The sequence below is a fragment of the Trematomus bernacchii genome, unplaced genomic scaffold (assembly GCF_902827165.1).
Source record: "Trematomus bernacchii unplaced genomic scaffold, fTreBer1.1, whole genome shotgun sequence".
NCBI lineage: Eukaryota > Metazoa > Chordata > Actinopteri > Perciformes > Nototheniidae > Trematomus > Trematomus bernacchii.
The window spans coordinates 2382894-2409916 of NW_022987620.1; the positions used below are offsets into that span (position 1 = coordinate 2382894).

Here is a 27023-nt window from a genome sequence, read left to right on the forward strand (position 1 = left end):
TCACACCTTGCTCGCGCTGACAGTCTCTCCTCGAGCAGAGGCTCTGTTTGACTTCTTTAGTCCAAGCTTCAGCCCGGTGCCTTGTTCTTTGGATTTATCTATTTTTTTATCTTTAACCTTCTCAAATGTTAACGTCAGAAATAACCGGAGAGACAGCAAGTGACCGCAAATTAAGTTTTTTCAACCGTCTGGTCAGTCAGCCCTAGTCGTTTTTAGTGGTTGACTGATTTAACGCATCACTCCCAGGTGTCACTGCGGTGTGGAACATTAGCTAATTTTCAAAGCTGTCTAGATTTACATTTCTTACTGGGTCCAATTTGCACGGAAAGTGGCTGGAAGTTAGAACTGAAAGTATTGAGCATCAGAAAGTCTTGTAATCTACAGGAGGAGACCAATAACCCCAACTGGTGACAGTACAAGGCTTCTCAAGGTAAGAAAAAATACGAACCTTTTGAAACAAGCTCTAGTCTAGGCTATAGGCTTATTCTAAAACGATATATATTTTAGCATGACATTTGCTCTTAAAGAAATATATTATGTGTCACTGTTCAATAATACAATTATTAAAGTGTGTTTTTGTATTACAATACATATATTAATAACTTGTTTTAATTGTTTTTCCTGTAGAATTGATAATGAGGCAAACCTCATGCTGCCAATGGGGATGATTTTTTATTTCAATTAGCACGTAACATTTGGCTAATTAATGATTAACTTGCCTGATTTGCAGCCCTTTAATGTTCATGTTGAATAGCAGTAGAATAGTAGTTCCCCTGATATCTCATCTATTCATGTTATTCGATACTAACTTGTTTTGTGGGGTTGGGGTCATGGAGGCATCTGTATTGTTACAGTAACATAGTTGTACCAAGCCTCTTGTATCTTTCCTTTCCTTATAAACCTGTCCCGTATCAAGAGATTATGTTTGTGTTCATGTTGCTGTTCAAAGATAGACTTTGAACTTAACCTGCCTTCTGCTTACAGCTGTAGTGTGTGGTTTCCTGACTGTGCCAATGTGTGCAATCAAAAGATTTCACTCGTAGAAAAAAAAACATTGTGTGAAAAAGCTAAAAAAACTAACTAGGGCATTGCATCACTTCAACCCATGCAGATCTAGAAGCTCTTGATGTTTGCAACTGAAAGTGACTAAATGACAAACCCGTAGGGATTTTTAGAAATGCAAATATTGCAGTGTGGATGTGTGACTCATTGCCAAAACCCCTTCTCCTTTGTGCAGACTTCATTTTTCATAATGAGGAAAAGAAAGCCCCTGATGGCAATCTGAACCTTGAGACCCACACCTTAAGGCCATGCTGGGGGATGATTTAGGCCCTGATAACATGCAGGCTTCTGTCAGTGCGTGTGTGTGTGTTGTTTTATTGATTCATTCACAGCCCCAAAGGAAATATCTGCAGCATTCCACCTGCTCCTCCAATTTCCTCGCAGAGACGGGCAAGATACAGATAAAGGAGCACATACACACTCGTGCAGACACAACACTGCGTTGTTATGGTGCTATCACGAAGAATGCAAGGACCAACACAAATGTAGCCTAGGGTACATTCCACCTCAGCCGTATTACATCTCGCGTTCCACTTCAACTTGATACGTTTTTGCCGTCTTGTCTTGACTTTGATGCTCCTTCATGAATTACTGAAACAATTTGTTGCATCTGAAGAGAAGAACAACTTTTATTAGGAATGCTTTCTATTGGATGTCATGGCTTTCACTTTCAGAAGCTTCTTCAGTAGCTGCTCTGTGTATGACTGGAACCTACCATTTTCACACGCAAGTCCTGAAGTGATAATACCACACGCTATACGTCAACAAATGAAACAGCAGCCATAACATGCAAGTTGCTTCTCGTATTTTGTATCCCATGTTATCTCATAACCTTGTTGGCAGAAATGCACAACATGTAGCAGTCTTCTCACAGCAGCTGCTTTTGCAAAAAGACTAAATGAAGAAGCCAAATGATGTCCCAGTGTTTCTTCTGAAGAAAGCGTGAGATAATACGTTATTTCTAATCAGTTGCATCAATGTGATAGGGTTGTGTTTTACTGCACCCAACACAATAAAATAAGTTATTTCCTACCCTTTTAAGGAGAGTTATTAAGAGCTGGAAATTAAACCCAATACATCCAAATACAATTTTAGCAAAGGTTTTGCAGAGAGTGAGAGCTGTATGTCGGTTTGCGTTACTTCTTCAGTCACTGGCTTAAACAGCCTTTAAAGCAGCCAGTGATCTTTGACCCTTATTCACGCTCGCTGTCACTTCAGCTCTAAAGCCCGACAACAAAGAGCACCTTTTGTTCCTTAAATTACTCTTCCGTGCACATTCCTTGCTCCTCACTCTGCTGTGTGTAGAGGACTGGGGTTAGTGCAAACTGAAACTGTCTAAGGTGAAAAAAAACGACAACATATTCAGTCTACTGTGAAATGGGTGTGCAAGATAATGATGTAAACTTGACTTTGAGTCAGAGTTCAGTGATAGTTGAACCAAAGAAAGTGCTGTGCAAACACTAACTCATTCCAAAAGGAGATTGAGACACGAAGAAAAAGCAACAATGTTTGATTCAGGTGAGCAGTCGGCAGTTCAGTTGCTCTAACGTCTTGAAGAAGGGCAGGAAGTGGTTGTCTATTAACAACGTGTTTTACTATACGAAAATCAGGTCATATGGTTTTGAAATTTAAATCTGAAATGCAGCTGATCACCAAATCTGTTCTTTAATAGAATTCAGTAAAATATGTACACTAGGGCTGTGAAAATGTCTGAACAAAGTATTGTGACAATCCGGTCTACAAATGGTATTCTAGTGGCTTCCTTGTTAGGTACAGATCAGATACAAAAATCACACCATTATCAATTAAACCTATTTTTCAATACAAAGGAGAATGAAGTTTGAAAATCAATCATTGCCTCTTATTTTTTTTTAAATTGAGATTTCAGTCAAAATAATCCAAATTACTTATTTTTTTTTTAAATTGTTCAGCATTATAACAAAACCTTCACACAATGCTAATGTTTAGCAGCAGTACTGCATCTCACTATTCTTATGATAACGTGATAAAGTGCATATAGTTTGGCAGGTTTTTGGTCATAAGCCAAACAAACCACTGGGGAAAAAACTAATCTATGATGGTGTGCAACAGCCAGGTCAAGTCTCAAAGTCAAAGTCAGCTTTATTGTCAAGAATTCTACATGTTGTACATCCAGAAATCTCGAAATATCATTTCCCGCAGTCCTACAGTGACATATATATATATATATATATATATATATATATATATATATATATATATATATATATACATATATCAAACAAAAAACAAAAAGGGCCTATATAAACATGGTATACATTAAACAAAACAAAGGGCCTAGATAACCGGGGTATACAGTTTAAAATGTTAATAATATATTCAAGTGTTCAAAGTACAGTTTCAGTGCAGTAGCAGCGGAGATGGGCAGAAAAGTGACTGGTGCTGGATGAGGGAGGTTGGTTGTGTGTGTGTGTGTGTGTGTGTGTGTGTGTGGGGGGGGGGGGGGGTTAGAGTCCAGGACCATTTGGGGCAGGGGAGAAAGGTCGGAGGCAGGGTGGAGAGTAAATCAACATGCTGATATATTTTAGGCAGCACAGTTTTTAAGTTAGCGTGGTTGAAGTCTCCAGCTACGATGAGAAGGCCGTCTGGGTGTGCTGTCTGTTGCTCACTGATGGCTCTGTACAGTTCACCGAGTGCCTCCTCTTTACCCTCGCTACTGGGGTTAGGCGGGAGGTAAACAGCCACCACAAGAATCGCTGTAAACTCCCTCGACAGGTAAAAAGGACGGCATTTTAGAACCATAAATTCCACCAGTGGCGAGCAGTGTTGGCTAACAACAACAGTATCTCAGCACCAAGCGTCTCTGATGTACACACACACCCCGCCGCCGCGAGTCTTATTTCCCCCAATATCTTTGTTCCTGTCTGCTCGGTAGCTTGTTAGCTTGTCTAGCTGAATAGCGGAGTCAGGGATGTTGTTGTGGAGCCATGTTTCCGTGAAGACGTAAACACAGCAGTCTCTCACCTTACGCTGGGTTGATCGTAGTAGGCGTATGTTGTCTATCTTGTTATCCAGTGAGCGGACATTTGCCATAAGTAGTGATGGAATTGCCGGCTTGTGTGGGCTAGCCTCTAGCCTAGCCTGGATTCCTCCACGTTTCCCCCTCTTCTGCTTCCTCTCACATCGTCGGCGGCGTCTCCTTTCCGGGTGGGGCTCGACGCGAGACGGGTAGCAGAGGAGCTCCAGGCGGCTGAGTTCCTCTACGAGTTTAGCTTCCAAATTGAAGAAAGTTGATCATCTTCCAAGAAGAAACTCACGGCTGTATTGTTGTCCTTTACGGTATAAGTCCAACGGAGACGACGAACAAAGTGACAAACTCGACAGATCTGACGAACAAGACGAAAGCACTGTTTTTTCTAGACCGCGAGGGGCCGCTGCGACTGCTCGCGCCGCCAACTAGTCTCGATGTCGTCACTAAAGTCATGTCATGCCAATCCATCCTACAGTTGTTGGTACACGTCCACAAAAAAACAAAGATTCAAACTTAATGAGGGTAGAGTCACTGTTAAAAAAGTCAGTAGGCCATATCCATGGACACACAAGGTTCCCTCCTACATAAAACCAGATACATCATTGGTCATGTTGCGTGTCTCTTTTTGGGTGTTTGACATCATGCTTGATATTTTTGGGCCTGTTTATGGTCTTTTTGTGTCTCTTACTGTTTTTTATTGTGTCTTCTGGTGGTTTTACATCAACCACGTCATGGGCAGTTTTGTGTCAGTCATCGGTTATTTGGGGTCTATACTCCTGCTGTCTTGTTTAGTCATATCGAGTTTGTATCTATTTTTGGTTGTATGCTGTCTTTTTTGGGGTGTTATACAGTATGTCTGTCCTGGTTATTTTGCTCTTTGTGGTCTTTTTGTGACTGCTTTTAATTATTTTGAAACTCTTTTTGCTAGTTTGGTCTCTTACATTTTAAGCAAGGCACATCATTCAGTAATTTTAGCATGTTACTTTCGGAGCTCAAAATGAATAAATAATGCTGCACTTCATTATATCTTGAGTGACTCAGACATTACTCGTTGCCCACTCTCTGTCTCTCACCCTTATACTATGTCTGTGTCACACATTGTTTTGGCTGCCATTGCACTTTGCATGGAGGCGACCAGACTTGTGAAGATGTCGGTATGAGTCATACCCCCATATGATCTGAAGCGGGAACAATCATTGGAACATTTTTACAAAGCAATATACATAGAGGTCAGGTGGCTTATCTGCTTTTGCGGAGGATATGCATGCATGAACATAAACACGCATCGCGGCTCTATATCATGTAGGCGTGATGAGTTCAGTGAAGCAACAAGTTTCAGAATGAGTGTGGGCACTGAAAAATGAGAAATGCTCCACTCTGTGAACAGCGTTCCAGTCACTCACACACACACACACACACACACACACACACACACACACACACACACACACACACACACCATGTATACATTACTTCAGGGGACATTATTTTGACTTGCATGCATTTCCTGGAGACTTATCCTAACCTTAACCATAACCAACACATGCCTAACCCTAGCCCTTACCCTAACCCTAACCAAGTCTTCACCCTAAAATTCATGATTCCCCTCATGGGGACCTCCATTTTGTCCCCATAAGGGAAGCCAGTCCCCACACGTGACTGTGTAAACAGATGTAGGTCCCCACAAGGATAGTAATGCTAGGACACACACACACACACACACACACACACACACACAAGCACACACAAGCCAATCTTTGCTGAGTGCCTCTCACACACACATAAGAACTGGGAAGTGAAAGAAAAGGGGAAATTCTTGCGCTGAATTGATGCCTGGTCGTCCTGCTGGGACAATAGAGAGGGTGTGGGGGTAGAGAGAGAGAGTTAGTTTACATGTCATGCACTTCAGCAGGTTGGACAATTGTGCGAGAGAAGGAGATTATAGTAGTTTGAGCTGTAAATAAAGGTTTTCTGGTATACAGGAAATGTCACTTTAATGTTAAATGCACACTTACACTATGCATTGGTAAGAGGGGCACACAATCACATAATACAAAAGGGTTCTGTGTAGGTGGGGGACATTTTCGCATTCTCTCAAACATTTCTAGAGAACTGAGCCGTCCACTGTGTTTCCCCCCTGGCAGCCTGTGGGTGGGGCGACTGGCCGCTCTTCTCAGTGCCACTAGATTTCTTCTTCATCCATACACTGTCTATATTCAGTGAGGCTGAAATGAGTCAGGCATCCTTTGCCACCAGTGTGATACTGAATTAGTGTTGTAAACTCTTGTTGTTCAGTTATGTGTCATTGCTTTCCCCGAAACATGCTTACGCCTGATTTGGTTTAACTTTAGCCCGTGTGGACATTGTTCAAAGTATGCCATCGCTAAACTTAGGCACGTATAGGTTACATCATTTCTTATTACTTTGTTAAAAGAAAATCACTTGTACATGTATTGTTTTATCCTTTGATTTTCTGTCAGTTGGATTTGAGATATAAAACTGAACAGTTACATAATAAATGTAAGACGTTGTATTACTTCTAACAATATGATGTAGTCTTATTAGTGGCTTTTATTTCAGTATTGTAATCTCTCTGGTTGATTTGGGTCATTGTGTAATGAATGTGTTAATGTTGGAGAGTTGATCTTGTGATGGGTATTTGTTGTTGTTTTAATGCATTTTGAATGTCAGAATGAACTGCTGTTTTCAGTTTTGTGTCCGTAAAGAGAACAGTTTTGAAAAAGAGAACCCACAAAAAAGTACAATCGAAAACAATGACCAGAAAAATGGATTGCAAAGGTGTTTACAAGCTAAAATACTGCATTTTACAAAGTCAACAAACAGCCTTGTCTATATCTGTGATGTTTCCATCAGTGTTTTTTTATTACAAATGCATGTTGGGTAGTTCTCCCTATCTTGCATTACAAAACTGAACAACAATAGCCGAGTTTACTACAAAACAGCAGGGTATTCAGTAGATCAGATAACAAAGATATGAAAGGTACATTTGATATACTCTTCTCTTGACCCTCAAACTGATAACTGACGTTGATTTGAGAGGTATTTGTTGCGATTGATTTGGGGAAAAAAGCAGTCCTGATCATTTGTTTCCACAACAATTGCAGATTAAATAGCAAAACTAAAAGAACACAAAACGAGAAGTTTCATTCTTAGATAACATGACGAAAAAACTAAGTGACCTTCTGGTACTCACTTAAATAACTGCCAGACAATGTTACTTTATCACAAAATATATATTGATGTTACCTTTAACACCTTTGTATTGTAATTGTAGATTAAACCCACATTGCCCACGTTGCTGTTGGTTTATGTAGACCTCGGTGCAACCACGGCAAGTTTTCTTTAGCATAGTAGACCACTACCACAGTTGTAGGCTGCTTGATTGTGTCTTTGGTTATTGAGAGCCACTTAACCAACTCTAGGCTGCACACATATAAGCATGTGTAAATGCGAACCATTATTTGGTTTTTACTGAACTCAAGAGCACCCGAGGCATGATTTTCACCGGTTAATTCCATTCTGCATGAGGATGGGTGTGAATGTGTGTGTACAACACATAAGGTCATTGCTTAAACCACTGTGAAGTCCCGCCTTAACACCCTTTTCCCCAAACTTTTATTGTCACTCTTGAATTGATAGAAAAAGGGAAGTGCCAAACCACAAAAGAGAACCATATGATGCCGTGTGAAATATTCAATAGTTGCTGTTTCACATGATCTTCACGCGCTTTAACTGAAGTGAAAGCATATCATATTCATGACACGGTATTGCTCTTTTTTTTTTAAATGTTGAATGGTTTATTACAGTATGTAAAAAATAATTAGTTTTTTGTCTTCCTGATATACATTTTAATTGAAAATCACCTTTAAAGACAGTCATACTTCAGAGTTCAGTTTGAACTAAATCTGAATTTCGGTTGGAGCTGGTCAGTTCCACAGATCCTAAACCAGGGTTTATCTGATCCAAAAACCGAGCCCGATCTAAAACAAGCCGGTGTAAATACTGCCTGATCATCATAATGCACAACATCAATTCAAACGCATAGTGAAAACTGAAATATATAACTTAAACCACAAAATACATACATATATAATATGCTTTGGCAACAGTTTGGTCTTCATGAATGTCCCTCATACTATTTGTAATCACACATTTATTTATTTTTGTCTTTAAACATGACATTTAAAAACATAAACAAACATACATAACTTTTGCTACAAAGCTCAGCCATGGGTCAAACTTGTATAATAATTTGAATTGGCTCCACTAACCTAATGCCAGAAATAAATGTGTTTTTAAAAGTGTTGCCAATGTCAAGTTTTCAAAAGTCTTAACACTAAATAAGAATCACCACAACTACTTTATTCATCCCAGGGGACATTTGGTTAAGTGACAGTTGCTCCATTTTAGAATGAAATAAAATGAATGATATGTCAAAAAATAAATATGTATAGAAACCTAAGAAGGTGCAATAAATACAAAAAATAAAAAAACTGGTCCATTGCAGTGAACGGAGATGTCGTAACTCTTCTATCTATATGGCGCTGGGCTTCCTATTTTGTATGGACATGCTTTTATTTTGAAGGAGAGTTAGCGCTGTTGACAGGAAGTTGTTGTTGCTATGGAAACAACGTGACGGAGATTAACGGAGAAAAAGTAATATCTACATATAAAGACGGAGAAAGTAAACAATAACGTTTGTGGTTAAGTGTTAGCAGCCCCGAAGAGGCACAAGCTCTTACGTTGATATTGGAGATTTCAATACATTTAATTTGGCAGCCGCAGTGCCAAGCAGCTGCCAAAAAAAAAGAAAAACGAATATCCGAATAACGAAATTTGAAACCTGAATAGTACTCCAACGAAGGAATATTCGGATATTCGGGTACAGCCCTAATGTGCAGGGAATTTAGCAGAATACAATCCTATATAAGCTAAAGGTTAACAACAGGAGATATATGCTCGCACTGCTGATTTTGTGTAAAGAACTTTGAAGCACATGCATATGATTGGCACATGAATCAGATTGATTACAGTCAAAGTTAAGGGATGCAAGCTACTGTTAAAGTGTCACAAAAAGTTCAGGATTTCTACGTTTTGCTGAAATTTCTCTGTGTGTATTTTTGTTTATCAGTCTGTCTCTGAGTGGTTGGCTCTGTTTCTGCTCGAGTATCAGGTGTGTGCTTCAGCTAACAAAATTATAAATTGTCCACTGACCGGCAGCCCACCACCCCACAAACCCCCCAGGATATGCAGCTTGATATTTTTCTCTCAGTTTCTGTCTGTCTGTGGTTCAACCTGTTGCCATCTTGTGATTTTGAGCCGACGACCGCGGCTGCTGTGTTTCCCCTTAAAAAGCTAGCGTCTGCATGCAGACACACATCCCACTATAGCTATATGTCGCACACGCACGTAACTCCACAGTCATCACAGATCCAGTGTTTATTTGATGTGTTTCAAATAGCAACGTGTGACCACAGTGAATGTGCCAGTGTTGTGACAAAGCTGAGTTATCATACTAGCAGCAAGAAAATGTGGAAGTCTGGTCGCTGACAACTGTCTGTATGAATTGTTTGATGACAGAGTTGTGTGGGTGTGTGTGGTAAATTGACACACGTCTGTGTGGTAACACTCGCATCATGATTCTCAGGATGTCTAATTTGATGCAAAGTTGTGTTTTTTCTGGGAAATCATGCTCTTATTGTCTGTGGTGTGTTGATATAAAAACAAATCGGCTATGTTACTTATTACTTGCTAGTGTGAAGGAAAGACTGAATTGTTGGAGGGCTTGGCTGAATGTGTGTCAGTTAAAAGGAAAGACTGTTTCCATTGATAACAGTGCAGAAAGGTCCCCTGTGTGTATTTTCGGCATGAACTCATTTGTATTCATTGATAAGAGAGTGTAGATAAGAAAGCAGGCGTCTGAGTAAGAATTATATCATTTAAAGAAACGTGTTCAGTCTAACCAATGCTGCCTCGAGATAGAGACTTTTTGTTTTATTAAGGATGTGTGTTTGGAAAGAAAGAATGTTAGAGATATGTTTTCCTTTTATTGAAATGTGCCTTTTACAGTTTGGCTTTCCTTGAATCCTCCACTTTACCAACAGCACGTTGATAAAGCACGGTGGGCGTTTTTAATGTGTTGCCTATGCAGAAATAACATATATATATGTGTAGGGCTGTGCAATTAATCGTATTTTAATCGCAATTACGATTTTGGCCTGCCACAATTACGAAAACAACATAATCGAAAAAAACAATTATTTTGCTTTGCTAGGTTGTGACAGTGCACTGCAACATATTTGATCTAATTAATTTTGGTCTCATTTATTTGTATTTATCATATTTATATATGTTTAGTAGCTTGTGGAAGTGCGCTCCAAAATATTTGTTGATCTTGTTTATTGGTATTTATTATTTTGATATTATTTATTTAAATGTATCATTTATTTTTGTATTGGTTTTTCAGTTGAATTATACGTTCAGGGTAATCAACAGTGAAAAAGATACTGTTCAAATTATTATTTGTATTTGTTTTAAAGTTCAATAAATGGATTTTTTCAAAGTCAATGAATAATCGTATTTAATAATCGTGATATCAATTATTGACCCAAATAATCGTGATTATGATTTTTGCCATAATCGCACAGCCCTATATATGTGTGTTCCTCTTTTACAACTGCATTTCTTTCTCACCAACAGCAGCAGTTAGAAATGGAGCCCCGACTAATGAATAATCTGAGGGTGGTGCTCCTCTTCTTCATCCTCATCTCTTCAGGTAAGATAAGCACACATGGAAAAAAGCACCTTTTATCTTAAGTAGCTTTTTTAAACTCCTTTTCATTGTCTCAACAGTGTTGCTCAACTTTATGCTTGTTTGTGTACGTGGTGTTTCAGACGTATTCAAGACTAGACATTCAAATACAATTTATGATAGAGACTTCTAACATACACCACATGTTTATTATGGCAGACCTGATAACATGTATTTCTCAGGTAATGGTATAACTCATGAGCCAATTGCCTTTCTTTTTTATGTTTAACAATATACGATAAGTGTAACATTGTGAGAATTAGGCACCTGAAGTGCCTCTTTAAAAACAACAACAAGAAGGATCATTTTGTAGACAAAAAGGAAACATTTCACTTGCCACCCATGCAGTTTCACTTGTGCAAAGAACTATGTTTCATTTCATTTAGCTGAGGCTTTTATCAACAGCAACGTGCAATTAACCATAACACATACAAACTCAGACCAACAAGAAACATGCAGGTGCATCTGCTTCAAAGCCAACCCATTTTAAGTGCTACATATTCAATCATTTTGTGGCCAAGTACAAGCAAAACAGGCTGGTTTTCAGTGTGCAACGGAACATGTGTAGCCTTTCTGCTGTCCTGTCTGAGGTAAATTAAAGCATGGTACCAGTAAAGGTCATTTAAATGTTGAGGTTGTCAAATGAACTCTCAGACACTGACTGAAACCCCTGCATGTGTATAATTACACATCACATAACACACATCACAAATGTTTTGTTGCACGCCAAAGGGGCTTTTATTTTGTTGCAGCAACAACTCTGCATTTTCTTCTTGCATCAATAGCTGCTTTCACACCAAGTACTTTGCCGTACTTAGTTCCCAGTACTTAGTCCCGCTGAACTCTTTAGTCCCGGAACTGTCCTAGTAAATCGCGTTCACACCAGAATGAGTCCCTGAGGGAGGATTACGCAAATGAAGCCGCTGACGTCACTTCTTCTTCTTCTGCTTTGGGTTTACTGGCAGGCCGCAAACAACTTCACGGCGTATACTGCCACCCGGAGTCCCCCGGAGTTGGGGACTGGCTTCAGTAGAAGCTGCTGGCTCGCGTCTTCCGAGTAAATCGCCAGAAGCGCCGGCACCTCCTCATAATTCCACCGCTCCCACGTTGTATTTTGTGTTGCCATAAGTTAGTCTCTCTCCGTTGGTGCGCTGGGCTAATGCTAATGCTAATAATGCTAATGCGAGCAAATAAAATGGCGGCTTCACAAAACCTTTCGGAGTTTTACGGGGCGTGGTTTGCAATTCGCCCAGCCAATCAGAAATTGGAACCTTTTCCAACCCCAGGAAAGTACCACCTCTCGAGCAGGGACTGAAAAGGGGTGAAAAGGTTCCCATGAGCTAGGTTCTAGTTCCAGATCTTTTTGGTGTGAAAGCAAAATCCCAAGAACTATCGGAACTATTCCTGGGAAAAGTACTCCGGTGTGAAAGAGCCTAATGCTTCCATGCCGCATTTCAACATGTACTATAAGCTGGGTGACACATTTTTTTACTGCGTTTAGAACCTCCACAATGTTTTATCACCATTAATTGAGCATATAAGGATATTGGAAAATATTTTGGAAAAATAACACTCAATCAACGTTTTATTTTTGTTATGACCACTTTTTTGTTGTGTGAGCTCATCAATGTATTTCAGATAAGTTATACCAAACATCAATCCAATGTGTGACTACGTTTTGTCTCTTTCAGCTTCCAGTGAAAATGACCTGGACTTGAAGTTTTGTGGCGTGTGGCAACACGGTAAGGGCAGCCTGAGTCTGAACGTCAACCTCTCCAAAGGCTGCAGCGGGATCTCAGTCTCAGCCAATCAGAGCGCTCTGTCCATCGAGGGCCAGATCACAGCTCAGTGTAAACGGGCCAATAAGATCCAGCTTGGACTGAATTTGAAGGAGGAAACTCCCTTCTGTCTGTACTGGGACCCATTGCTGGACCACTTGATGCTGCAGGTAAATCAGAAAAGAAGGAGGCTCGCAGCAGATTTGTTGAGGAATTTCCATGCAGTGGAATCTAACCCTGGCTTTTATTTTTGTTGTACAGGTGGGAGGAAAGAACCTCACTCTGTGTTACCCTGCCAGCCTAAAGGGTTCCTCCTGCTGCACCGATCTGTCTAACGGTCCCAACGCAGGCGAAGCCCCCTACGGCATCAAGAATGGAACCGTCAAAACTGATTTCATCTCCTCTAAAACACGAACTCACTACAATTTCACAGCACAACCCATCAACTGCAGTAAGAGAGAATGTTATCTACAGCTCATATCTGTCTATATGTAAATTCAGCTACTCAGTGTTTTGTTGTATCTTATTGTTGTTATTTGTATTCATACTGCTACTTATCCCTGCGGGAGGTGTTATCTGTGTTTCATTTTGTTATTCTGTTGCTGCTTTGACACAAACTTTCCCCACGGGGATTAATGAAGCTCTATCTTATATTTTCTTTTCATTTTCTATCGTATCTTATCTCATTTATTTTCTGATTGTACATACATTTTCTGTATGGTTTTATAGGTCACTGCTTGTTAAAATGTTCCTTGTGTCCAGGGTGAATTTTATCCTTTAAAGATGGTTTTAAAATTGTCTTTAGAGTCATACAAACTCCAATTCCAATGAAGTTGGGACAAGTAAAACATAAATAAAAACCGAATACAATGATTTGCAAATACTTTTAGACCTAAATTCAATTGAATACACTACAAAGATGAGATATATAATGTTCAAACTGATAAACTTTGTGAACAGGTTAATTGGAAACAGGTGAGTGTCATGATTGGGTATAAAAGGAGCATCCCCAAAAGGCTCAGTTATTAACAACTTTGTTAACAAATATGTGAGCAAATAGTCCAACGGTTTAAGAACAATGTTTAATCAACATACCATTGCAAGGAAATTAGGGATTCCATTGTCTACAGTCCATAATGTCATCAACAGATTCAGGATTCTCTGGGCCCGAGATAATCTGAGATGGACTGATGCAAAGTGGAAAAGTGTGCTGTGGTCTGATGAGTCCACATTTCAAATAGATTTTGGAAATGATGGACGTCGTGTCCTCTAGACTAAAGAGGAAAAGGACCATCCAGATTGTTATCAGTGCAAAGTTCAAAAGCCAGCATCTGTGATGGTATCGGGGTGTGCATGGGTAACTTGCACATCTGTGAAGGCACCATTAATGCTGAAAGGTACATATAGGTTTTGGAGCAACATGTGCTGCCATGAAAGAGACGTCTATTTCAGGGACGTCCCTGCTTATTTCAGCCGGACAATGCCAAGCCACATTCTGCACGTGTTACAACAGCGTGGCTTCGTAGTAAAAGAGTGGGGGTACTAGACTGGCCTGCCTGCAGTCCAGACCTGTCTCCCATTGAAGATGTGGGGCGCATTATGAAGCGCAAAATACGACAACGGAGACCCCGGACTGTTGAGCAACTGAAGTCGTACATCAAGCAAGAATTGGAAAGAACTCCACCTACAAAGCTTCAACTATTAGTGTCCTGAGTTCCCAAACGCTTAGTCAGTGTTGTTAGAAGGAAAGCTGATGTAACGCAGTGGTAAACATGCCCCTGTACCAGCTTTTTTGGAACGTGTTGCAGGTATCAAATTCAAAATAAGTTAATATTTGCAAAAAAACATGAAGTTTATCAGTTTGAACATCACATATCTTGTCTTTGTAGTGTATTCAATTGAATATAGGTCGCAAAGGATTTGCAAATCTCTGTATTCTTTTTTTATTTTCCGTTTTACACAGCGTCCCAACTTCATTGGAATTGGGGTTTGTATTTCAAGTGTCATGTTTTAACGTTTTAAATCCCCAACTGTGCTTCTTTTTTTTTTGCAGCAATGTTATGTGATCAACAGAGCCAGCAATCCACCGGAGGCAACATGTAATTTCCTCTCTTTTTTTCTACTAACGCACCGTCACAGTAACCGTCAACATCCTTTGTCACATGGCGTTGTGTTAATTTCTAAGGCCTCTGTTGTGAAGCCTATGTAATGAAATGCACTACAAACAGGAAGCTAAACTGTATACTATTTTAGGGTAGGGGGGGGGGGGTTACAAAAATATGCTTGCTCCTTTACCATCGAAAACCACAGTTTTAACATAGTATCATGGTGTGTGTCCAGGACTGAACGGGCTGCGGTGAAGTCCTTCGCTGGTTGGAACATCGAGCATCCCTGCGCTCGCAGCTCCGAGGTGGAGATGACGGAGGATTTCAGAGGCGTCAACATCACATCGCCTGTAAGACTAAGCTTCAAGATTCAAAGATATAATGGCTTTATTATCATTTGCAGTGTAGTACTAAAGACATTAAAATAAATAAAGAAGTTAAATAGTGCAAGTGAGATGCGGGATCAAATTAATTTTGTACATGCATAATCAAATAAGATGAGACATATTGTAACATGAAATACTGTACAGTAGAACAATTACTTAGATGTAGACTGTTATCGAATGTAAGTGACTTATATCTTTTTTTTCCCAGCACATTACAAACCTTATTCGTGTTTTAAAGGCTCAGTGTAGCGGCGAGTTATAATAATAATAATAATAATAAATTCAATTTATAAAGCACCTTTCATTGCTAACAACAATCCCAAGGTGCTAAAGAGTTATAAAAGAAATGTAACAAAATGTACTTAAAACTAAAAGTATTTCTGAGGCACCAGCTAGCAAATCTTATGCAGGGAAAAAGATCCAAAGTCCAGGCAAGAATGTCTTTTTGTGCACTTTATTCCAAGAAACAAAGGGTTTATCATTATTGCCTTGCATCACCAGGTGCCCAAAATGCCCGGGGCCTAAAACCACCTTCAAAATAAAAGCATATAGAATGACTTTATTTAACTAAAAATAATTACACTAAATAATAATGAATGAATTATAGAAAAAGTCAAGAAAATAAATATTTAACTATTACAAATGATAAATAAACATATAGCTCCAACAAGCAGATTCAAAGACGTGTAAAGTAAACAGCACTAAAGAAAACAATCTTTCTACAAGGTCCATTTGTTTGCTTTTTATCGAGTCATCATAACATATAAAGAGCTTTTTCTTAGGTCAAGAAAAACTTCACACTTTAGAATTTCCACAGAAATGTCGTGTCACCGGCCACATGAGCAGGCTTTCGTAACAGTGTTTCCATCTTAGTTTCATTTTAGCTGCATATCCAAAAACTGACACTAATATCCTGGGACACAACAGAAACTGAAACGCATTACTTATGTATTTCCTTATGCATGCTTTGCTGTAAATTGGAAGGTTGTATAAGCAATCGTTCATAACACTGAAAGTAAGTGACTTCATGTCAGAAAACAAAGAAAGCTGCTATAGAGATGAATTAAGAAGTTAAATTGTATTTGAACAGAAAGCATGTCCGGATAGAGACAGTAAAGGATTTAGTTATTTCCGAAATTGTTCATTTATTCAGTAAAAGTGCCATTGACTTGTCTCTACTCCACAGTATATTACAGGTCAGCTGAGTGGGCAGCATCTCGGTGACTGTGCACGTCCATCTTTAATCAGAGGCTAACTTTATAGCAGGTTTCAAACTCAGTAAATGAGTAACTTTTAACATTATATTTAAGTCAAGGGTGGTGGTGATTTAGTTGAGAAAATAGGTGAGAGGGTAACCACATGAAAGTGAACGATACAAGCATTTTACTGACAAGTACAGGACAGATTTTGGAAGCTGGCATTTTTCCTTCCTAACTATCTTAAAATAGGGCCATTTGTGTTAAGTGCCCAGCAATCCACATGCAGATGTGCTCATTACAACTCTCACAAGCAGAGCAGAGGCTGCTTCAACTCATTGATTTAGCTCAAAATATGTTTGACATTGTTCCTGCATCCTGTATGTATTGCAATATGAAGAACTGATGTTCTGTTTATGGTTAAGGGTTATCCAGTTCACTTTTCTTGCATTTACTAAAATTGACCCACTCTAACTTTTCAATGTATTGGTCCTTTTCTCTGTTTTCAGTTCTCTAAAGGTGAATCTGCAGAGTCCGCTACCACTGTCCACCTCCCTCCCGCTCTGAAAGAAGCTGCAAAAAAGTCAAACAAAGTAGTCTGCACTTTCTTCCAAAATAACTCTTTGTTCCAGGTAAGGCTCTGATTGCACGCACCTTTCTGTCTGCATGAATCACGCAAAGAAGACATATTCAGATCATTTTCAGGTTCATATTTGTATTTAGTGTCTCTATTGTGACATGTCTCCATGCTTTAATGTTCAAAAAGCTCTTTATTTTTCTCATACTGCTCTTTCCCCCCTCTGTCTGAAACCAGAGCCCAGTCTGCGCTGATTGGTTAGCTGGACGGCTCTGTTGTGATTGGTTAACCACTAAGTCACCAATGTACAAGAGAAAATCAGAAATATATAGATTTTTGTTGCTGTTGTTGACACCTCGTCTAGCTTTGCATGGTGGGATCAATCTAGTCACAAATTAGATTTTTTTTACAAATCAAATGTACTTGGTATTCAGATTTAGGAATAAGTTAATACTTTTGCTACTTTACTATGAATCGTGCCTATTCAGAAAAAACCAATATAGTGATATTGAGGAGATGAAAGCTGGAACATAATTGACAAATGTTCAATGCTGTTGCACCACAGTGGCAGTGGCTCAGTCAGTTCCGGCAGTGGCTCAGTCAGTAAGGGCTTGGACTGGGAGCTGTAGGGTTGCCGGTTCAAGTCCCCGACCAGACCTAAAATATGGAGTGTTACTTGGAGAGTTCCCAGTTCACCTCCTGCCCTAGACTCCTGGTACTAGGATGGGTTAAATGCAGAGAACAAATGTCACTGTGTGTGCTGTGTGCTCTGCATGTGTGACCATTAAAGAGGGTTTCATCCCTCCCAATTCTATCACCTTACTAACGCGGGTGATGTGAGATGATCTTCCAAAGTAAAGCAATCAGTGGTTCCTGGTCAAAAATGTAATTTATCTTTTGAATTTCTGACAAATATGTCGGGTGTGTTATATCATATGTATATAAATGTTTTTGTTTGTGTTCCAGGAGGTTGACAAGGAGGCCAGGGTTCTTGATGATGTGGTGGGAATCACCGTGGAGAACGAGATCATCGCCAATCTTTCTGAGCCAATCAGGATTGCCTTTCACCATGATGTCATACCTGTACGTTTGTGTTTTCTTTAATCTCAATTATCATTCTGAACAGTGACCACTTTATATTGTCTTAAAGATCTCCTATCATGCTATTTTTGGTATATATATATATAGGGTCTCAGATATATACAAATATGTAAAAAACATGTCTATGATGTGTTTTGCTCAAAATACCAAACAGATCATGCATTTTAGAAATCCCTCATATCCCTCTATTCCAGGCCTGTTAGAGAAACGCTGATTCTGGGTCCTTAGCTTGAAAAAAAAAAAAGAGGAGGGGGAGCTAATGCCTGCTCAGAATTACCCGGCAGATACAGCTAAATACTGCCGTGATTAAACGCCATATCATGTTCCAAATCACACCAAGGATTATTTCTGAAACAGTATGGAGCTCAAATGCTTTTTCTCTTTCGGGTTTACTACAAGGTTAGTTCCTTTTTTTTATTTCCTGCTTTTTACACAGGGTGTTTCTCAATGTCGAGGAAGGCTGCTCCAGAGCCACTATTTCAAGCATACTACGTCATCGAGTGCCGCCGAAGGCCTGTTCCAATGTCCAGCATACTTGGAATTCTACCGAGGCCGGCGTACTTCGTAGCGAGAAATTTCGAGGCTGCACATGTGTAGACTCCGCGGTCTTAAAATCCCCACAATGCTTTGCGCACGGCCCAATTTCCAAATCTTTGGCGGAAATCGCGCTCCATTTATTGCAGGGCCTCTCATATGACGCACACCTGTTAGCCTGTTCCACCATTCTTCGATTTCCGAGGCAAGGAAGGATTCTTGCCTCGCTTCTGAAGCAAGTGACTCGGAAGACATGTGCTACCAAGCAAGCCTCCTCAACATTGAGAAACACCCACATACTCTCTCCAGAACAGGCTAGCTCTGAGTGTTACCCCTAGATTCCACCGGGTCCGGCTGCGCCGCGGCGTTCACAGCGATCACAGCGATCACAGCCACTCTAGTCAATGGGTGCTATTCCACCGGCCAGAAGCGTCCCAGAAGCGTCCCAGAAGCGTCCCAGAAGCGTCTCAGCGCTGGGCTCCGCTAAAAATAGGCGGCTGGTCTATTTTCGACGCGACACGAGGCGTTGCATAGCACCGGGCCGAAAGTGGAACGGTCAGAGCATCCAGTCAATCCCCAAAATAAACTCATTTTACAGACCCTATCCCGCCGTAGTCTTTCAAGTAGAAGAATAAATGCCAGCGTTCTCCTCCGGTTTACAGGCACGGTGTAAATTATATATAGGCTAGAATAATTATGATGATGAATAAAAAATGTTGCCACTAAAATACATAGGGATGCTCCGATCGCCAATTTTGGGGCCGATCGCCGGAATCAGTATCGGCCGATACCGATCGCCGATCCGATCGAGTGGGCGGGGCCTAAATGGAAGATTTAAACATCACTTTAAATCTTGCATTTAAAGTGATGTTTAAAACTCAGTTAATGGGGCTCATTCACTGGCGCTTCCACAAACAACAATCAACTTAATTATTACATTCAAATGATGTACATTATTCAAGTTTACATTAACTTTGGATAATACCACGGGAGAAATGAGCGGAAGCGCTCTCTTTTCCTCTCTCCCCCTATCTCTCCCCCTCTCTCCCTCTCCTGACAGCCCGTCAGTATCTCATGCAGCTCACTGATCCAGTAATGAGTGACCCGACAGTGAAGAATAAATATATGTATAACTAGTTTAGCTTGTTCCAGAGGTAGATAAAATAGCTAAGTGTGTTAGGTCTAACTCTTAATGTGTGTTTCGTTCCGCTCAGCGGTCCGTCACAGCGGGTGGAGCTGCAGGATTTCTGCTTCACACACGTTGCACCGCTATTTTATTGTCATTTTCGGACACCTTAAAATACTGCCAGACCGGTGAAGCCATTTTGGCGAGCTTGTTTTGCCGCACACAGAGAAAAGTGTCATGTATTTTACGTCATGCAATCGGCTCTCGCGATCGGCATGTTCGGTGACCGATCGATCGGTAGAGAGTGAGTATCGGCAGATCTCGATCGGTGACCGATCGATCGGAGCACCCCTAAAAATACAGCAACACATCTTTGATTCATGTCGTTTATAACAGGAAAATTACAATTATTATTAGCTTTGTCTGTACAAAGTAACCTGTCCAGGAAATATGCCCAAATCAACAAAAACTGCGAGCCGGCACGCTAGACGCTCCGCTTCTGAAACGCGCCCGGTTGGGTATGACGCTGGAGGAGGTCGGACCAAAACCGCGGCGCAGACGGACCCGGTGGAAGCCCGGGGTTAGCGATGCTTGCTAATGTAAACAAAGACCATATAAAGTCCAAAACACATCAGGCATTGTTTCTGATTCTGATTCTGATATTACGTCATATCGGACGCAAATCTGGATCAGCTCCGTTGTACCCCCGTTTTTAGAGATTTGGGTACGGAGGAAAAGAGAGAGGGTTTTATTTTCTGACACTTTGTGAGTTCCCTGACACACCGGGGACACATATCTATGTATAAAGTGCATTTTGCATGATGAGAGACCTTTTAATCTGTACTTTCATACTGTATTTCTAACAAATTTGGTAAACAATATAAACATAAAATCTCTCATACAAAGTTCAGCAAGTATTTTGATGCTCCATAGATTTTGGTGATCTCAATTAAAGAAACATCTGGTGGTGCACGTCATGCTCATTGTTTACCTTCGGCCACAGGAGTATGTTGTTTTTATGAAAAGCAGAGTTGGATATTTCTCACAAACTTGCAACAAAATGTTATTTCAAAACGAGACGCTTTTTTTTGTTCAGTGACGTCTGCTTTAGGCCGTCTACCTCAACAAGACACAGAAACCACTTGAAAGTTACTGTTCTTACTTCACATCTCGCAGAAAACCGATGCTGCTGTTTGTAGCTTCCTCTCTGCAATGCGCACAAACCCACCATGTCTGGTTCACATTATTTCTTACAGTATTGTTGTGACACGCAACAAGCCAGATTTTGCACGTAGGTCTTAAATGAATGCAACTCTTTCAATCACTACAGAATCAAATTATGCAGTGGTTACCTTTTTCAAATGTCGTAAATATGAATACAAATGGTCTGCAGATTAAAAGAATAAAACTATTTTTTTCTCTTTTGTTTCAGAAAACGCATTCAAGGAGTTGTGTTTCATGGGACACGAGGAAAGGTAGGAAACCTTAGAACAACCGTACAAGCAATATTAATTTGTCAGAAATATAATTTACTGTAACTCCCCGAGATGTTAATTAAGTACAGTACGTGTCAATCTGTGTTTTTTTTTGTGCAGATCCGTTGCAGGTCAATTGGTTAGGAGATGGATGTGAGGTCGGACAGAAAGGAGAAAAGTACACCGAGTGCCTCTGTAACCATCTGACATACTTCACTGTGCTCGTGGTGAGATACAAACAGGAACACTGCTACTGCCTTTACACAAGAAACAAACAGATGTTTTAAGGTACTTATCAATAGTTCCATATATGACCTACAGTATAGTCGGCACGCTCACATTTTGGAGAAAAACACAGTTACGGGAGTTAAGGCATGTAATCTGAGCAGTATACAGCTGTGTATGAAGAACCAGCAACACTTATTAAGACACCTAATATACAAATATATATCAGTTTAAATGTACGCTATATTAAGAATATTTTTAACCCTTTACTTTACATATATAACGGCTTCAGTTCCTTGTCCGAAAGGGCTGTTATCTTCCTCTTCCAAACTACCAGACTCCATTGATAAAAAATGCTATTTTACCATGCCAATACAGAAGTTGCTCGTCTACTGTTGCCTAGATACTGGTTAGATTGTGTTATTGTGTGACTTTGGTGAATCTGAATAACCCTTTAAAAGCACCAAAGTCTCACATTAAGAAACACTAACTGTTGGAGGCAGTTTCCTGCGAGGTAACATGACTGTTTTTGTATGCAGTATGGTGGCTTTGAAGATAGCATAGGACAAGTAGATGTACAGCAACTAGTTCACTTCAGCTTTGCTCATGTGCCGTAACTCCTGTGTGTTTCTAAAAACTTGGGGCGTACCAACCACAATCTACTACACTGAGTATGGATAAGTACATATACAACCCCACTTCGAACAAATACGAATACTTATTGAGGTAACTAAAATTTGGAATAGCAACACATTATGTTGGTATATGAATTCCTTTCTTTGTTTCCCCCTGACAGCAATTAAAGCCTCGCCCAGTGCGCCACCTCCTGGCTCTGACCGCCATTTCATCTCTGGGTTCTGCTGTGTCTGTGATCAGTTGTGTGGCTGTCATCGTTTTTCTCGCCAGGAAAAGGTATTACTTATTTTTAAGGGATTATATAAAATATACTTAGATTTTGCCTTACAATTAACCCTGTTATTTCGCTCTCCCTGTAGCAAGCGATGTAAGGAGGCATCCATCCACATCCACCTGGGCTTAGCTGTGTCCCTGGCCTGCCTCAACCTGCTCTTCTTCTTCACCGGGGTCCTGGCTAACGTGGGAGGGGAGAGCGTGTGCCTCTGGGTGGGGGCGCTTCTTCACTACAGCCTACTCTGCTCCTTCGCCTGGATGGGTGCAGAAATTTTCCACACCTTCTGGTTGATCTGCATCATTTTCAACCCCTCCCCGAAGCCCTATGTGTGGTACACGGTCGGTTTCGGTGAGTACATGAAGATATATTTATGAAATGTAAAATCATGGCACAAGCATGATACTAATGGTCGAACTGAAATTGTTTTTTCCAGTTCTCCCTGCTGTTCCCACAGTCATCCTCGCTGCAGTAGGGAACGTTTATGGAGTGAAAAAGGTGGCGCCGAGCGATGACATCAACAACCCGTATCTCATGTAAGCAACATTTGTAGGACCAAGATATTTGCTGTGGAGAAAGATATGCAGTAATGCTTTAATAGTGTCAACCACAGCAAATAACAAAGTGTTACAACATATTTTTAGGAAGGAGGATGTAGACCTTTCTGTTTTAGGGAAAGACGATAATTACATCATTCCTGGATTTGATTCCTCCCTCTTTGGGATTATTTGCTTTCCCTCTCTGAGTGCATTTTGGTGTTTCCAGGTGCTGGATGAAAGAGAACGACAAGGCCTTGCTGGCCCATTATTTCACCAACATGACAGTCACGATGGTCCTGGTGTCCTCGGGCTTTGTGATGCTCTTCATGGTCTACAGAAAGATCCGCACCAGAGATGAATGGAGGCAGAACCGCAAGGCTTTTCTCAGCATCTGGGGCCTCAGCTGCCTCTTTGGGACCACTTGGGGTCTCACCTTCCTGGACTTTGGACCTCTCGCTGACTTCATGCTCTTCATTTCCTGCATCCTCAACTCCTTACAAGGTCTGAGCTTGTGATATACCGTGTTAGTTATTTAGATAGATATATAAATATATGGTTGTGAATGTTAGCTTAAATAATACGTTTTGGGGTTTTCCCTTTACTGTAATGTCTTAAAGAGGTTTTTGTGCATGAAAATGGTCTGCAAAGGCTAACATCTCAAAGTTCAAGTCAGATAGAGTTTCTTTCTTGAACATTAGAGCATGTTAACATTACAGTAGAGGCACAATATACAAAAATGAACCTGAAAATTAGCATAATAGGATCCTTTAACATAGCATAAGGAGCTTGGCTATCACATAACTGTCAAAACATGAAATATAATTGCCTTTTTACCCATCTTATTAGACTTTTACCCTTGTGCATATCTTTAAAAAGAATGCTCTGGTGTGCTCGGAGAACAAAAAGTCCATGTTGAAAAATGTCTTGAAATGTTTATATGAACATTATTTTCCACTTTCACTTTGTTCAATCTTTCAACCAACTTCAGTCCTATGCCTAACCTACCACATAATGCGTTATGATTTCCATTTTAAGCTTTTAAAGGCCAGTTTGTATATTTGCCTTATAGGGCAAACATAAGAAAATGGCTCAACCTGGTGGAAAATAATTAGAATGACACTTTGAAGCCAGGGCTCTAGATCTAAAGCCATATAGCATGTGAGGTGTGATGTGTTTCTCTGGGCGCATCTGTGTCCTTTAGCGTCCGAGTGTCTGTATTTGGCTTTAACACTTTATTATAGAAGCCCAGGTTCAACTTGCAACATTTGAAAAAAGAACTTGAGCCCCTGGAATAAATGTATTGCATATGCATTAACACAGTCAAACACAAAATCATGATCTTATCAATATCACTTTCACAGAAGGTTTCACTTGATATAATCAGGGTTGTTTTGTTGCCGACTATATTTTGAGCCAGTAGCCCATTGTATCAGTGTGGGAACGAGACAATGGCCGTGCTTATCAAGGCCTTCTGTTACTGCTGCCTATCAGAGGAAAAGCTGCTTCCTCTCACATGCAGGGCACTTGTTTTTGAATCAGGTCCAAACAATTCAACACAACCCCATTTGTGCTGCATATTGCTTGGTCATTAAGAGCATTTTCTATGCTAACATGCTAACACTGAAGGCCGAGTTATGCTGAAAAGATGAAATAGATAAAGAACACAGATGAATGACTGACCCCTGGTTCTGCCCCCTCCTCCCAGGGTTCCTCCTCATGCTGCGGTTCTACATGCTGGACTGTTTGAAGAAAGAGAGCGGAGGCTCGACTCTGGGCACCAGCAGCACCGGCTCCACCCGGCAACACATGCTGAAGGCCCAGGAGCAGGGCAAGAGGGACAGCGAGCAGAGCTGCAGCAGTCACCCTTTGTATGTCAAAATGCAGAATCCTTTTCAAAGGAAATGAAAGAATGTTCCACCACCGACTGCCACACTGTCGACTGACTGCTTCCCCTGCTGGAGTTCTGTGGGAAATGTAACAACCCACGACTGAAGAGAGACTCCAGAAAGCAGTGAGCGAGCTTTCCTACACTTCTTCTCGTATTAACAGCTTTGGAGCACCCGCTTCTCAGATGGAATGGATTCAACCATTGTTGTGCATGCACTTGTGTCCGTTGGTCATCTTATGAAGAGTTTGGATCTGTTTTGCAGTAAATTATTTTTGCAGCAGATGAGAAGACAATTCTGGTGAATCCATTTTCTAAGTCTGATCTCAAAATAAATCTCATGTGTTTAGGACCTAAGAAAAGTGAAAAAAATTGCTTTTGCCAGTATAATCTTTCCAAGTTCCTTAACAAAGATGTAAAGTCATTTATGTGTTACATGTTAACTTCAGCCTCTTGTGGACAGAATGAGTATTTCCTCAACACATGTAAAAGAAAAGTGTGTTTTCAGATGAAACCTGTTTGACCTGTTCTTAAGTCGTAAACACAGCAGAGGAAATATTTTAAGTTGGACGTAGACATGGATACCAAGACTTTGACCTTCTTATTGCCTCTCAGGGCTTCCATATATTGCACTGATGGGGAGAATCTGAATATAATCAACCTTGCTGGAAGTTTTTTAAATAACATAATCCGCTTTGCAGTCAAAACTGGTTAAAAAAGACTTGATTCATCTTCTCGAGGACAGTGGAGAAGATGTGACCCCATCACTCAGGAAATCATAATACAGGCCTGGAGCCTTTATTTATCAAATATCTAGACTGGGTCTAGATATAGAAGGGAAAGAATTTATTTCAGATTTGAAATTGAAACTGGTAATAAAGTTAAGCTTTATTTCCAGACAGCGAAACATGAGCATGCTCAATGTTTCAAGTTTCTATGCTTTCATTTCCATTATGTTGTCTACAAAAGAAATGTATCATTATTTTTCTTATTATTATTGAAGACCTCCTTGAACCTTAGATAAGCTTTTTATTTGTTTTTGTACTGTGTAAGCATTTATTTTGTAGCTAATTGTAAGTCTTTTTAGCACTTTAGATTTTCAAAAATGTTTATTAGACCCTCAGTGAGTTGTCTTTTGTTTTCATGTATGCATTATGCAGAACTTTTCATATTCATAGCTGAATGTTGTATAATAGATGACTTTTCCAGGCCATGTTTAGACCTTCAGTAAACATTATATAAATAAAATATAACATTATAAAGTCTTTCATTTCAACATTTTCCAAATTGCATTTCAATTGAGGTCATTTGAACAAACCTGATGGCAGAATCTAGTCTGATTTAAAAACATTTGATATTTCTGTAAATATAATTTCAGTGAATTTTACTTTCACAAGTGAGTTTTAAGATACTGTGATATTTGCACTTTTTTATTTTTTTTATAATGAAATAATGTCACTTAGATGACTGTGTATATGAATTTTTGTTGATGTAAATAGACTGTTAATAAAAGTTATTGTGGCATAAAGGAATGAACAGCTGTCAATAAGTGGTTGCAAAGTAAGCACATTTCTGTTTCCCTGCTCTGTCGTCCCTCCTTATCTGTGCCTGTGAGTTTCCTCCCTGGGGGGGTTTGGATTTGTTGTTCTCTTCACAAACACGCTGTTTGTTTGCCATTGAATTACTCAATGTCTCTGCTACAGTTGTTTCCCCCCTCAGGGTGTTGGAGGCGCTGACTAAACTGCCACCAGGAACGCTCAAACTGCCAAACAATGCAGACATGTGAGGTCACAGTGAGATGGACTCAAACCAGACCCAGAGTAGTGCTGTTAAACCTAAGGGAGATCACAAGGAGTCTCCACCAGCGATATGAACTGAAAAGCAACCATATGTTGTTCCCTTGTACAGTACGAACAGGAGCTGGCTGCTGTGGTGTTTCTGTGTCTGCAGATGTTTACTTTGTGATTTTGGTATTCCACTGGTTTGTAGCATCTATCTTGTAGTAAAAAGGGAAAGAAAGTTATTGTATCCTATTTTTCAGCTTTATTTAGAACATTCAGTACATTTATTACATGGAATATACTTCCGGTATAAAAGTTACGATATAGTATAAAAACAACAACAATACTAAACTTTTATTTTACAACAAATCCAAAAATGTAAGGAAAGGAAAGAAGCATCGCTAACAAATACCTTTTGCTGGAGAAAATGCAATCTATATTGCCCCCCCATCTATACAAATATCTATGTTCAATATTGTTCCCTTTATAATCAAAATAAGAGCA

The 27023-nt window shown here is 40.0% G+C and overlaps 1 protein-coding gene across 2 annotated transcripts; it reads left to right on the top strand.

Moving 5' to 3' along the window:
* Positions 1-26270, top strand: adgrg1 (adhesion G protein-coupled receptor G1). Of its 2 annotated transcripts, none has more exons than XM_034132717.1 (15): positions 1-430; positions 10793-10868; positions 12596-12852; positions 12944-13133; positions 14736-14781; positions 15023-15137; positions 16879-17001; positions 17913-18029; positions 21140-21182; positions 21303-21409; positions 22204-22319; positions 22403-22665; positions 22751-22850; positions 23080-23354; positions 24559-26270. In XM_034132717.1, exons 2-15 carry the CDS (start codon positions 10805-10807, stop codon positions 24756-24758), a joined length of 2016 nt encoding a protein of 671 aa, XP_033988608.1. In that variant the 5' UTR covers positions 1-430; positions 10793-10804; the 3' UTR covers positions 24759-26270. The 2 variants fall into 2 exon arrangements, with proteins under 2 accessions (XP_033988608.1, XP_033988607.1); XM_034132716.1 differs by having other exon boundaries at positions 10796-10868; positions 24559-24817.
* The last annotated feature ends 753 nt before the right edge of the window (positions 26271-27023 follow it).

Bases quoted from the DNA above. Each gene is read 5' to 3' on its own strand.
- adgrg1 (XM_034132717.1), top strand. From the start codon at position 10,805: ATGGAGCCCCGACTAATGAATAATCTGAGGGTGGTGCTCCTCTTCTTC. The intron at 21,410-22,203 runs GTGAGATACAAA...TCCCCCTGACAG, and splicing joins CATACTTCACTGTGCTCGTG to CAATTAAAGCCTCGCCCAGT. The intron at 22,851-23,079 runs GTAAGCAACATT...TGGTGTTTCCAG, and splicing joins ATCAACAACCCGTATCTCAT to GTGCTGGATGAAAGAGAACG.